General features: G+C 39.1%; 2 protein-coding genes and 1 long non-coding RNA gene across 4 annotated transcripts; 2 read left to right on the top strand and 1 right to left on the bottom strand.

Moving 5' to 3' along the window:
• The first annotated feature begins 217 nt into the window (after positions 1–217).
• LOC128678831 (uncharacterized) lies at positions 218–3,276 on the top strand. Its single transcript, XM_053760662.1, has one exon. It carries the CDS (start codon positions 674–676, stop codon positions 2,618–2,620), a length of 1,947 nt encoding a protein of 648 aa, XP_053616637.1. The 5' UTR covers positions 218–673; the 3' UTR covers positions 2,621–3,276.
• On the bottom strand, positions 3,269–9,509 carry eIF2D (eukaryotic translation initiation factor 2D). Of its 2 annotated transcripts, XM_053760663.1 has the most exons (12): positions 9,312–9,509; positions 8,981–9,239; positions 8,429–8,601; positions 8,075–8,219; positions 7,411–7,558; positions 6,425–6,551; positions 5,055–5,151; positions 4,606–4,811; positions 4,395–4,536; positions 4,132–4,284; positions 3,852–3,980; positions 3,269–3,442 (listed from the first exon to the last, which is right to left on the bottom strand). In XM_053760663.1, the coding sequence occupies exons 1-12, from the start codon at positions 9,365–9,367 to the stop codon at positions 3,350–3,352; spliced, it is 1,728 nt and encodes a 575-aa protein (XP_053616638.1). In that variant the 5' UTR covers positions 9,368–9,509; the 3' UTR covers positions 3,269–3,349. The 2 variants fall into 2 exon arrangements, with proteins under 2 accessions (XP_053616638.1, XP_053616639.1); XM_053760664.1 differs by lacking the exon at positions 3,852–3,980.
• On the top strand, positions 6,482–8,793 carry LOC128678834 (uncharacterized). The gene is made up of 3 exons (XR_008405690.2): positions 6,482–6,605; positions 7,749–7,861; positions 8,402–8,793. It is a non-coding gene; the product is annotated as an uncharacterized LOC128678834 (long non-coding RNA).
• Positions 9,510–14,166: the final 4,657 nt, after the last annotated feature.

Below are 14,166 nucleotides of genomic sequence, written 5' to 3' on the forward strand. Positions count from 1 at the left end.
TTTTTTTTTACAAAATATAAATCGAAATATATTATGTATACAACTGTGTTAAAATAAAATCTGACAAGCATTTGTAAACGTTGAGCAGGATTAGCGTAATGAAATACCATTATACATTAAAACGAAAGACGTAAGTTTTCCCATTAAAATTTAGCAAAAGTTTGTCGGTATGTCATTTGGGCGAGATATTTAAAAAAAAAAGTAAAGTTCGCGTCTATTCATTCAAAAGTTGCAAATTTTTGTGAAACTTTGTATCAGTTTGTATATTTTGTTCAAACTTTCTATCCCGAAAGTACGTGATTTCCGTAGGATTTGGTCAAAAAGTCTCATAGTTTAGTACTGCATACAATTAAAAACGTACGTATGTGTAATAATTACAACGTTTAAATAACTAGAAATACCGAACAAATACAACGAATGATTAACCGCGGGGTGCAGTTACACTACAAATTTAATGCAGAGCTAAGTATAAATTAAAAATAATGTTCAGATGCATATATATTGTTCAGGCTGTTTTTATTTTTTAAACAAGTCATCGACTTAGTCGATATCTATTTAAAACTTTAATCGCCAGCCCTATTGAAATAACCGTCGTTTCATTCAAAAGTCATCCGGTGCTTTGTTTCGGTTGCAAAATGTAATAGTTTAATAAATACCAGAAAATAACAGCAAGATGACGGAAAAGTTGAAAGATTATCAAGTTTTAGACGTATTTTGCGGTGGTACGTTCTACAAAGTGCGACACAAGGTCACCAACAACATATTTGCGTGGAAGGCGTACAATTGCTCCGCGTACTCTGACTCGCAAATACAGGACATCGTAACCGACGTGAAAACAATAAACAAAGTGATATCGGATTGCTCGTTACGGTACTTCGACACCATACTTCACGGTCCGTCGAGGACGCTGTATTTTGTCGTGGAGTACAGCAGTTGGCGCAGTGCGCGAGAGCTGCTGGTGACTTGTGCTGAGGACCTCTACTTCGCGGAGAGCTTTCTGTGGCGGCTGCTGTTCGAGCTAGCAAGGCTGTGCAAACAAGTTGAAGATCTGCGATTCGCAATATTACAGAAATGTATCACGACGGATTCTATTTTCGTGAGCGAGAGTGGGGAGTTTCGTGTGAACTGTTTCGATCTGACCTCTACGACCAACAGCAATTTGACCAGACAAATAGGCTATGTACTACACGCTTTTTGCTACCGTACTGGCACTGGCGAGAATCGAATCAAGGAGTTTCACTACAGTGATGACCTCCAGGATATCATCAGATTCCTCACAGACGATAAAAATTACAATTTGCGCCCTGACGTCATCCTCTACCATCCTACAGTTCTCAGCAACATCGAACAATTGTCTGAAGCGAAGCCACTCAAAGATATACTTATTAGTGCAGATAACAAAGACATTGTTTCTGAGGCAAATAAGTGTGACTCTGAGAAGGCTGTAGAACTGTCTAAGACTGTGAAGCCACTACCTAGGAAGCCTGTGACCATTGTCGACAGCCCCATTTACTGCAATGTCAGTCCCAAGCACAAGTTGAATAAGAGTGATGATTTTGACTTGTCTAATCACTCCCTGTCTCCAACACTGGCTGCTCTGGCATTAGAACTACCAGGATTTGTTCCTCGAAGCAGAAGACCTTACTCTGAATGTGTGCAGAGGTATACATGTCCCAAACAAGTATCAGAGGAGACTTTGAGTCAGCAATGGATGTCCTGCCTGGTGGCATTGAGACAGAGAGAGGAGTCACTGAACCAGAGGGAGCGAGATCTGGTGGCCAAGGAGATACTGAACAGTCCCAACACCAAGATAATCCCATTGAATGAGTCTTTAGATGTAGACGGAGGTGTGAGCAACGGGATCACTTTGCCACCAATGTTGTCTCAGGTTGGAGATGAGAGGATGTCACGGCGGCGGCGGCGCACCAGTTCAACGCGCGCCAGACCTCGCAGGAAGAGCTATGCTTATGAAGACCTGGACAGCTCATTGTCAGCAGATGCAGGGGACGGGAGTGTCATAATAACAGCCACAAAGTTCACTAAAGACAACATGCCACGTCGTAACATCTTTCCTGATGTCTCATCAAAGAAAGTGCACTTTACATCTGTCAATCCCTTTGTGGAAAGTGATGATAGTGTCACTCTAACATTTTATGAGTTGGAAAACTTAGATAATGAGGGGTATCAGAAGCCTAGAGAAGTGAAAGACATCAGCAAGTTCAAGTATTTGGATCTTGAGAAGATCACCACTGAAAAAAGAGCTGCCTTGAACTGGAATCACTCTTCGCCATCAAAACAGGCGAAAACAAGCAAGAACATCTTTGGAGACATCACCAATATGAGCCAGGGGAGCATTAGGAAGACTCCATCTAAAGCAAGCTTGACATCTAAGAGCTCAAATACTTCAAAATGTTCTGTCATGTCCTTGCGAAGCCAGTGGAGTATCGACTCAGGTATCAGTAAGGGCAGTGAAGGCAATGTGTGTGACCGCACCCGTTCTAGCATGCGCCAGTCCCTGATGCAGACACCTAAGGCCCCTCCTGAAGTGAAGAAACCTAAGAGGAAGTCTCTGCTACCATTCAAAACACCATTCAAATTTAAAACTTCCACTAAAGTGTAAAATAGAGTGGGAAATAATTAAGTGGCAATTGAAATGTGTTGTTTCAGTAAAGTTTCACTGGGAAAATTAGTGTGTAATTTAATTTAGTTTTTATACTGATCTCCATTCAATGGTGTGTTAAAGTAATTTCTTAAAATTACTTACCTATTTTGTGTCTTGGTTGTGGATTTCTCTATCATACAAATACATGTAAGTCTTTAGTTCTTAGGTTTTTAGAGATATTGATGTTCCTTTGATTTATTTGAAAAGTATTCTGGCAGATACTTAATTTTTATAAACTTGATATTTTGTGCTGAACTTTTAAATAAGTTGAAAATACGGACAACTACCCACCCTAACCCTAGAATAGGAAAAATATATGATTGTATGCTTATGTGCAGGAAATATATACTGTATTCAATATTTTTGTTTTTGCTCACATAAGTATACTAATGTACATAAATAATGAAATTTTATTGCCTTTTATGATGTGAATAATATTGTAATTGTGATCAATGATCAAATTTTAGTCTTGTGTGTCTTCCTTTAATAATGTTAGATTGTTTTTTGGATTTATTAAAATATAGATTTAAATCAATATATACATATAATACTTTTATATAGAACTTATATGTGGAATAAAGTTAGGATTTAATCAATAAAGAAACATAAACATAGTAAGAGTTTTATTTTAGATCACACAGTCTTATCACATGGTTTGAAATTAGATTTCAGTTCTTAGGATTAACATTACTTTTTCTTATTAAGGGCCTTATCGGCTCCCTCCACAAACTTCTTGGGGAGTCCATATGTCTCGCACAGCAGTTTCGCCACAAAGTGGGTCTGTAAGTCAAGAAAATTGATTAGATATCTGGTAGGTAAATAGCTTTGGTATGATTGGACTTTATTGCTGATTGTTCTTGGTGCTCATATTGCAGCTTTATGTTGAATAGTTATAAGCTATATTTTAATACCACTAAAGATACCATACAAGAATTAAAGTTCGACTTTGCTGGTTAAGCCTGGTGGTTTCCTCACAATAAATAAATACACACCTTATGGTACGATAAAATATATCTATTACACCTGCAGTGTTATGAAACTATATGAATCACTGGAAAAAATTGTGTATAATAAAGCTAATATAATAAGTCGTGTATGTAGTCTATCTATAAAGAATAGAAAACTGTTTTTTAATGAATTAGCAAAACATGAAATTACAAAACATAAGAATAGTATAGTTCGTGCGGACCTGGTCCCCCTGCAGCATGAGCTGGCGCGCGCGCGTGACGCCGCACGCGGCCGCCGCGCGCGCCTGGCTCGCGGCCGCCAGCGCGCGCAGCTCGAACCCGAACTGCTCCAGGTTCGACACCAGCGTCACCTGCGACGGGTATACATCAGTACGTGTGTCGGACACACAGGTGCTTCGTTGGTGCGTTGGTACAGTAAACTGTTCTTTTAACGACAAAAGTTCATTGAATTAATTAAAACTACGTTCATCATTAAAACGCGCTATGCGTTTGCTACTTTACCTTTTTATTCCCGCTCCTAGTAACTGTGGTCATAGTGATGGGTTCCAGTTTGGTTTTGACTAATTTGACAGTGCCGTCCGCAAACTGCATCTCGGTGGCGGCGGTCATGCGACCCAACACGCCTGACATTAGAGCGTCCCATTTCACGCACTCCTGTAAATATTTATTGCCTTATTTAATGTCATTTGTAAAACGTCATGAGTGACGTTTACTACTTTATGCTTAATAAAAAAATGCTATTTCATGTCTTAATTAGTACGTACCTGTTCTTGTTTACCGAGTATTTTAGCGAGTGTAGCGTCCAGCATCACTGCCCCCTTGTTTTGCGTGGAGTTCAGTTGTCTGGACTTGACGTATTCTGTTAACTCATTGCGTACTGTTGCTGACGAAAGCGGAGTGCCTTTTCTGAGAACAATGTTTGAATTTTGAATCATTGCATATCAAAATGACGGAATATTTGTAACATCAACTCACTTGTGGTCGGACAACAGCGGCGCCACCGCCGCGGTGACGCAGTGTAGGTCAGTGACGGCCGGCGGCACATAGTCGCGAGACAGCGGACACGCGCGCATGCGCAGTGTCGCCGGCGCTCGGAAGGCGCGCAGGCGCGGGTGCGCGAGGCGGACGCCGGCCAGCGCGGACACGCCTCGGTCGATCTCGCGGACTTCCACCAGGCCTTCCTTGAACAGATCACATCGCTCGTTATCAGGCATTTCCTTTCGGATACGGCGGATGCCTCTGGCTCCAGTTTAGTTTCCATATTATTATTGGTAATACATTTTTGACGAATAATGAACAATGTCCAACATACGTACTATGATAACAGGTACAATATATATTATTACAGCGCGCTACGTCTATAATGAAGCCACAATCTGCAAAGCTTAAGTGTGAAGACGTAAATCCGACCTGATGTAAATTACCTCTTGCATAGCCTCCATGAATTTGCTCATTTTCTTGTAACTCGACTTCTTGACGTCCAGCGGGCGGTCCGGCGGACACAGCGGCATCAGGTAGTTTCTAAAATTAATTAGACCAAAAGTAAAATAATTTTAATTATAATTTATTTAAACACGCTTGACTTGTGACACGCTTGGTGCACTTTATCCAGCAAATATGCCGTACATAATTTAAACCAGCCTTAGGGCGTTTGTCCACCGCCACGTCACCGAGAACGAGATGACGGCGCCGAGGTACATACGAGTACATTTATTTAGCCGCGTGTCCTCCGCACATCCGTCACCCGAGCGCCGTCATCCCGGCCGTCGAAATTGCGAGTAGATCGGCGTGACCGCTAGAACGCGGCCCGAGATTAAGACGGGTCGATGCGACGGCAATACAAAACACATATGAACTTAAAATAAATTGCTGGATAAAGTGCACAAAACACGTATGAACTTGTTCACACACAACCGTACACGAATTGGTCGCGATGGACAAACGATCGCCGTTACATTATATTAAACTCGGCCCGAAATAATTTCGTTCTCGGTGACGGTCCGGTGACGGCGGCGGTGGACAAATGCCCTTAGCATCTTTTTTATCATACGTGGATATCGAATAGACAAAAATTTTATATCGGTTTTAATGATCATTAATCACCTCACTCTTACTCAATATGATACAACTATTTACTCTCGTTGACAGGCCAACTAAGTTCCTCAAGTTTTTTCTGTCCGTTTAATAGGATAGGATTAACGAACAGCACAAATATATACAAAGGATTAAATATTTTCTTCCATTCATTTGTACGAATAGGATAGACTTTTTAGCTGTTCTGGTTTACTAATAAATTAATAGATATTTTTCTCCGTTTAGTTTTTATGACAGACGGACAGAATGGTTATTGGTAACACTGGTATCAGATTAATTCAAGCTGTCTAAAGGCACCTGACATTACTTTTAGAACTATCTACCGCCATCTAGTGACATGTAGTCGCGTTTAATAATTCAAAACTTTTCATTATATAAACAAAATATGTAAAAACAGTAGCAGGCTCAGACAATAGATAACTAAAGTTCTAGTTATTCTGGTAAAGCCGTGGCTGGTGGAAACTACATATATTGAAAATAATAATGAGATAAAAAAATCGGGAATCGAGCGAGAATCGAACCCACGCCCCGTCTATCCCAAACAGTGCCCGGAAAGACGGAGCGTGGGTTCAATACCACTCGATTCCAAATTTTTTTCATCTCATTATTATTTTCAAATGAAGTTAAAAGCATGTGTGACGTGTATAACAAAAACCATTTAAAAACTAGTGTTGACAGGAAGAAGAAGTAAAGTTCTGACTTGTATAGCAGGTTGGTTTTGAGCGGCAACTCCACAGTCTTGCCGTCCAGCTTGAGGAAGCACAGCAGGCTCCAGCGCAGCAGCGCGTCCATGTCTGCGGGGGCACCGTCCTCTTCCACGGGCGACTCTGCAACAACACCTGCGCGTAACTCTACTGGACATTTATTTCTTCTCAGCAGTGGTACATTAATACAAATTGTTCTTACCAGAATAACCTTTCAATAAATTTGAATAATAATTCAAAGAAGGAAGACATGATAAAGAAACCTACACTTATATTAAATTCAAGTGTGTGAAAGGAGGATGGAAAACCACTCTATTAATATTACTTAGATTTTTTCTGTTATCTGAGCATTTTCCAGTTGCTTCCACAGACATTAAGCAATCGAACCCAACGGTCCTCTGAAACCCAATTATCAAGTTGTCTGAATTAGACAGTTGTCTGTGTTTTATTTTACCTCAAAACTGATGAGAAATTTAACTCAAATTCAAATTCAAATTCAAAATTCTTTATTCAATTTAGGATGATATACATCACTTATTGACGTCAAAAATTACTTAAACTAAGTCTACTGCCGGCTTCCAAAGCGCAGGTGAAGAAGAAGCGGCGCAACAAACTTCACCGCAGCCTTTTCGCCAAGGACGTCAATTAACAAATATAGGTCTTATACATATATTAAAAATTAGGAGGACGAATTTACATCATTATTAAAAATGTCAAAATTTGAATGAAAAAATAAAATAAAAGTTGAATTTCCAATAAAATTATTGAAAATTGTCACACAAAATATACACATATTTATAAAATAAAAAGCTAGATGTACAACACGTACGTAATAATATCATAAACCAATTACATATGTTATGAGGATACTGCACCATGCTTGGGCCAAACATTATTGTCATCCACATAATCGTCAGACTTTACAACTATAGTGGGAGGACAATTTTTAAATGGTCACAAAACTTTATTAATATTAACTTACCTGTGACTATAGTTTCGTCGGCATCGTCTTCCACTGGGGTTTCGGGCCGCGGTGTCTCCAAAATAACTTTGGGCTCGTTAGCCACAGGAGCTGGGGCAGGTTCTGGGGCTCTTTTGCCCAGGCTTGGCCATTCTTCTTTCATGCTCAGCTGAAATGAAATCTGATTTCAAACATATTGTAATTTGTGCTTCTTTCTAAAGTTAATTAAAAAGTATGGTAGGAATGTTCAAAATCAGCCAGATTATAAGTAGACAACAGGTGAATAGAGGAGATTCTACATTGCATGTAGAAATTCAACACATTTAAATGAATAAAAAAATCTAATTTATTTTACCCAGGAAAAGTGGAAGGCCTGGGATGAGATTGTTGAAAGATTCGACAAGAAATGGCAGAGATCACAGGAATGCGAGGAAGAAGTTGCGGGGGTGCCTGGCCCAGGAGTGGGATTTTGGTGAGAGAAAATATATTATACATATTTTTTTCTCTTCCCATCACTTATATGTTTAGGTTGAAGTCTTCGACCTAACCTGCACTTCTCTGCAGGAAATTGGAAGTGTTTGTATTATAAGTTCTATTTGGGCACTTATAATGTCTCTGCATCTGCAAACTTTTTACCACTTCTTATTTCTGTATTTATTAATCTAGTGGTAACAGAATAAATTACCTGGTTTATATCTGCAGCAAGATCAATGGCAGGTTCTCTGTTTCCATATGAAGGCAGACCAAGCTTGGGCCTCTCAATCTTGCCCATCTTGTGGTCTCTGCACAGATGGTCTCCAAGCACTTGAATAGCTTCTAAACACGTGCCTCTGGAATCATATTGGAAACAGCCATAAGGTGTGAGCCATGGAAGGGATTTCTTTCAATGTTTACAAATGTTGGCTGCATTCTATCTAATATGCACCAAAAATTCTTTTATATTCCATCTAATTGTTACAAAGTTTTAGCTTCTCATGTAGACATAGTTTTTTTTATAATACATGTATTTTAGGTGTAAAGTAGTAACAAGTAAACTCACGCAGCTCTCAGCAGCATATCTCCACTTGACATGACAGCTCGGCCCACGATGGCTGCTGCAGCGTTGTCTGTCGTGTTTGCAGCTACTATGGCACCTTTACCAAACTGAGGAAAGCCAACCCCACCTGCTGGTATTGTCACTCCAGGCAAGTACACTGAGGCACCACCAAGTACCTAAGAGAAACATTTTGTTTTAAGTCAGGGATAAAACACTCTACTAAATCTACTCTCTCAAAGAGTAGAAAATAAATTAATATGCTGTATCCTCTTGGCTGTACCACTGGGTGTAAATCAACCAATCTTGACCATTCTATTTCATATTGCAATGGAAAAAAATGTAGTTTATTATATATATACTATACCTAACTGCATATTAGTGGATTTTTAGTTAATATTACTACCTAGGTAGGTACTGTTTTTTATGTCAACTTATGATTCAATACACTGCAAATATAGTTATATTTTTTGATCAGGAAATACTAATCGTACGTTAGGAAAAATCCTCTTACATAGGTCTAATCAGAAACAATTTAGAACTTGAAAAATTTGGAACCTTTGGCACCACCGGCGAATGGACGGTTATGGTAGGCACCATGTCTGGCACCTTCCACAGAGCACACACGGTCGGCACGAGCTGCTCTGCCGTCTCAATCAGCACCGGCACTCCGTCTACTGTATACACTGCTACCATGTCCCCCGAATGAAGAGCCAACTTCACGCAAATCGCACTCGACTTTACTGTCACCAACTCTTTGACTTTTTCCTCAGAGAGATTAGAGAACTCATCCTGTATTCGTAGAGCAAGATGTTTCCTGCAGAAAACAAATGATTATATTTTAATTTACACAAATACGACACGACACTACGAGAAAAATCTACCTTACTTTTCGGAATTTTTTAGAGTGCTGTTCGATTTTAGTTTGTAGGCTTTGGAGAACATCCTGCCTGTTTGTAAAACACAGTGTGATGATTTCCTCGAATATCGGTAATTTGTTTTTGTAAAGTGTTAAATCTCTTAAAATTAATTTCGCATTATCGTATGCTTTACTTGCGTTGAGTTGACTGACAGACTGATGATAAAGGTGAAAGGTCAATAATGTCATCCATCAATGTCAAACTAGATGCTTTTTTTTTCTATCTTTTTTCACCTAAGTTCTGCACGAACAGGCTCTCACATTCACCTACTTAAAAATAGTCATCTGGGATGCCAATGGGCTGCTAAAACATACTCTTGAAGTTAAAACATTCTTACAAGAAAACAGTGTGGACATACTTATTATATCTGAAACGCACTTTACAGCAAAAGTCACATCATAATACCGAATTATAAATTTTATTACACAAAGCACCCAGATGGAACTACACATGCTGGATCCGGGATACTTATCCGGACAAATATCCGGCACCATATCACTCAACCGTATTGTACAGATAAAATACAGGCAACAAATATAGTGATCGAAGACATCATTGGACCTTTAACAATATCAGCACTGTATAGTCCACCAAAACATAAGTTAAAAGAGAAAGACTACATTGACTTCTTTGAAACACTTGGAAATAGGTTTATAGCTGGTGGAGACTACAATGCCAAGCATATAGATTGGGGATCACGAGTCACAACACCTAAGGAACGACAGTTATTGCTCGCAAGCCGAGTGCTAAATCTAAGCATTGTCTCTTCCGGGAAACCTACATACTGGCCTACAGATAAGAAACGCCATCCCGATATGGTTGACTTCTGCGTGGCAAAAGGAATCCCTGAAAGCTACATAACTGCAGAATCATGTCTCGACCTATCATCGGATTACACACCAGTTATAGTGACTCTCAAAAAGGAAGTGATTTAAAATCAAAGCCCATGTAGATTACACAGCCACAAAACGAATTGGAACCTATTCCGGAGACTAGTATCATCTACCATAGACACAAAACTACCCTTGAAAACAGACGATGATATAACATTGGCTATTGAACATTTCAATAATTGTACCAGTATTTCGGCACCCGAATATGCTACAGTGTTGTATATTTTCACAAACGAATGCTTCCATAATGAAAGGATTAAATAAAGTACTGTAAAATAAACCGGCAATGCTTTTGTTTACCTATCATAGAGTGCTGCACTCTGGTGAGATAAATTCGCAGTAATACTCACTATTATTTTAAATTAAAATCTGTGGTTTGGTGAATCACTGCATTGGATAGTGGGATAAATAAATATTTATAAATATTCGAGTTTTTAATAAACTGGTAGAGCCCTGGGGTTCCCGTTCCGAAGGTTTTCTGAAACAAAAATACCATATATGCTGTCCGGGATATGTACTATCAGTCTACCAAATTGTATCAAAACCTGTTCAGTATATTTTACATGATTTTGTGCCTAACATAAACACATTTAAAAAATCAATTTTTACTATTGACAGTGACAGGCCTAGCTCCACTCCCATGGGAATTTCGGGATAAAAAGTGGCCTATGTATCATCCCAGGCTTTATTCTACCAAATTTCGTAATTTTGAACCACTAATAGAAGTCATTACTAGGCTTGCAAACCCTAGATGACGTAATAACCCCAAAGAAATTATTTCATTTGGCTATTTATTGCATTTAGTTTTTAGCTTGAACTTCATATCACGTTATTAATCTTCTCCAGTCTCTAAAATATGGCTTTTGATAAGATTATGTGTTGCATTTCATCAGCTAGACCATCTCCATCTGAATTGAAATGAATGTCAGGGAATTGATGTAAAATATCCATGATGACTCCGATATTGAAGACAATATCGGAGTCATAACCTGTTTAATGTATTTACATTGAATATGGTACTCAAAAAAGAATTTTTCTCCCATCTGTACTTACTTTGTATTTGTAACCTTTAATTTATTCTCAAATGGGAAGTACCAACAGTTAATGATTCCTATAACTTACTTTTTATTTGACGAAAATATTGTTTGTAATTTGTATTCAGACTCTTCTACTAGCCGTCCCGACTTTGCTATAAAGAAAACTATAATGAATTATACATCTGTACCTTCAACAGTATCCGTCCGGTAGTTTTTGAAATATTCGCATTCATATACACAGACCAACAGACGCGACAATAGGACTCCCTGTAATAAATAGGTGGATGCAGGTACATAATAAGTTAAGAATTCGTGTCATTGCTCTTAAAATTCAGCAGGCGAAGTGCTTTAGTTATAATAACTTAGATGTGTGTGGTCTTCGATATAGTTGCTGAAGTTGAGGTTGGATGTGAGGACTACTCTGAGACATTCAAGACGGTCCGTGACAGGAACAGGCTCATTTTGGAAAGTTAAGTGTTCGAGTTTTGGAGTCGACGTGTGAAAATAACCATTTCTATTCGGTCTTTTTGGTACATAAGTACACTAATATCTCGTTTCGTTACGGGTTTCGGAACTTTTTAATCAATAAATATATCATACTGAGGCGATGACTATTATCGTTCCGTGACATTCCTGTGATCTATATCCATACACGAGTATGTACACAAAATACAGGTGTAGTGTACCGTACACTACATCTGCCTATAAGCAGTGTTCAGTTAATATTTGCATCAATCGATATTTTCGTGAGTTATTTTCACCGTTAAGCATGTCATCAAGCATTAGCTCGTCATTTAGCGCGTAATAATGGCAGATCACGCCAGCTGCGGACGCGGCGAGTCGTTGGGAGTCAGCTCGCGACGTCGCTCGCCGCCACGCGACCTACTAGCGAATGTTTACGTTGCCTTCACATGAACTAGTTCAATTATTAAGCTTCTTCATACGTTTTTACGGCACTGTTTGTACCTACTTAGAATATTCAAGTCCTAACTAAAGGACAAGAATCGGGGTGTAGACAGATGGACATTGTCCATTTTTTTTGGAGACCACTAAGTAGATAGCTACCGACCTAGCATTAGCTATAATAATAATTCCGTCACACATACAATTTGCATGTTGCAAGTACATAGTAAATTTATATCGCAATAAAATATGATAAATGCAATAATTAGCATGCAGCTAATGATGCAAATAGGTTCAATAATTATTGGACTCCGTGGAATAATATCCTCGTCAAAGTATATAGAAGGTATATCTGGGTTTCTGAAGAGTATTCAAAAAGTTAATGTAATTTTGGAGGTTCGGCGTTGCGGTTGCGAGTGGGTAAACAATGTTGCTAGACTGTAGGGAAGTAAATTTCCAGTAGTTTTTCCAGTAGGCCAGTTCTCGTCCATCTAGTGGATTCTAGAAGCTAATTCAGCTAAGGCGCGAGGCTGGAGTTACGTCTACGCTTGCTTCTGCCGTCTGAAATGAAATCTTCTGTCTTGCCTCCGCTCAATCGCTGGTGCTGGTAGAGTCTAGCGTACAGTACAGTGTACTTGCAATCCTTCTTCAAGTTATAATTCTAAGTGGCAGTGGTAAACAGAATCCCACACAGGTGGCGGTGCGCGGGCGCTGGTCCAGGAACTACTGTAATTGATGTGCATATCATGATAGCGATCTATACCGTATTGTATAATCGCCATAAACCGACACCTCGCGCCCACACTGCGGAAAGTGCGCGGTATTCTTAAGCAGCCAGTGTTAATTACTCATTTATTGTTGTTGTAATAACACATTGTAAAAATCGAAAGTATATAATTAATAGTAATGACTCAACAAAGGAGACTAGGAGAGAAAAATAGGATTACGATCCTATAATTTCCTATTTGTTGAGTTCCTTTGGCCAAGACCCTCTTAGGGTCGCTGAGTTACGTCAGTAAAGAGTTTTATATGTCTACGAAATCATTGAGGATACGAGTACGAAAAATGTTTTCATAATCTCCACACTAGCCAGAATATTACAAGCTTTGTAAATCTCGTAGTCAAGTTAGAGTCAATCGTTACATGCATTGATTTGCCGTCAGACCATTGAGATTGGTAAATAGAATAGAATAAACTTTATTGCATACACAGCACACGCCCAACAAATATTTTCACTAACACAAACTTAACACAAATAAAACTGGATGACGTGCAATATGTGAAGGCTCGTGTTACGCTGAATAAAATGCCCAACACTGATTTCAGCCCTCATTTTCTGCGACGCCACGGACACATAAACATATACAAAAAGTCGAAAACTAAAAGTAAATAAACCTAGTTTAAATGCAAACCAAGTTAAAATGAACTTGTATGCTCTGAACATACGCCTGTCTGCATAAGCCTGTCCCAGTTGCGGACGTCTGAATACGGGACGAACGTGCCTTTCATCCGACGACGTGGTTGTAGGAACAGGGTTAAGGAGCGGCCTCCTTCTTGCGGCGTGGACGCTGTGGAAGGGTTGATACTGAAAAGTTGCAATAACTAACGCTCGATTAATGTTTTTATTTATCAGGGTTCCGCACCTCAAATGGTAAAAAAGAAACTCCTTTACGATCATTTATCTGTCCATCTGTGAAGGAAGACTTTTTTTCTCAACAGTTTTAGCGTTTAAAGGTAGTTTACAGGTATCTATCAAATTGTTATTTTTATGAAGTACTCGAGTATTCGGTATTCGCATTTTGAAATACGGAACGGAACTCTAAACACCAGATGGCAACCTTCTAACGTGCCTTCCAAATAACGGGAATAATCTTTATTAGGTACAATGACAAGTGTTGTAATTATATAACCAACCTTAGAAACAGACAGACGCGTATACTATGTAGTGATTACTAGACTATATTTGGTCATAGGCGTCATCCGACGATTGG

This window comes from Plodia interpunctella, chromosome 20 (assembly GCF_027563975.2).
Source record: "Plodia interpunctella isolate USDA-ARS_2022_Savannah chromosome 20, ilPloInte3.2, whole genome shotgun sequence".
NCBI lineage: Eukaryota > Metazoa > Arthropoda > Insecta > Lepidoptera > Pyralidae > Plodia > Plodia interpunctella.

Bases quoted from the DNA above. Each gene is read 5' to 3' on its own strand.
- LOC128678831 (XM_053760662.1), top strand. From the start codon at position 674: ATGACGGAAAAGTTGAAAGATTATCAAGTTTTAGACGTATTTTGCGGT.
- eIF2D (XM_053760663.1), bottom strand. From the start codon at position 9,367: ATGTTCTCCAAAGCCTACAAACTAAAATCGAACAGCACTCTAAAAAAT. The intron at 6,552-7,410 runs GTAAGTTAATAT...GTGTTGTTGCAG, and splicing joins CGACGAAACTATAGTCACAG to AGTCGCCCGTGGAAGAGGAC. The intron at 4,285-4,394 runs GTACGTACTAAT...AAATATTTACAG, and splicing joins TACTCGGTAAACAAGAACAG to GAGTGCGTGAAATGGGACGC.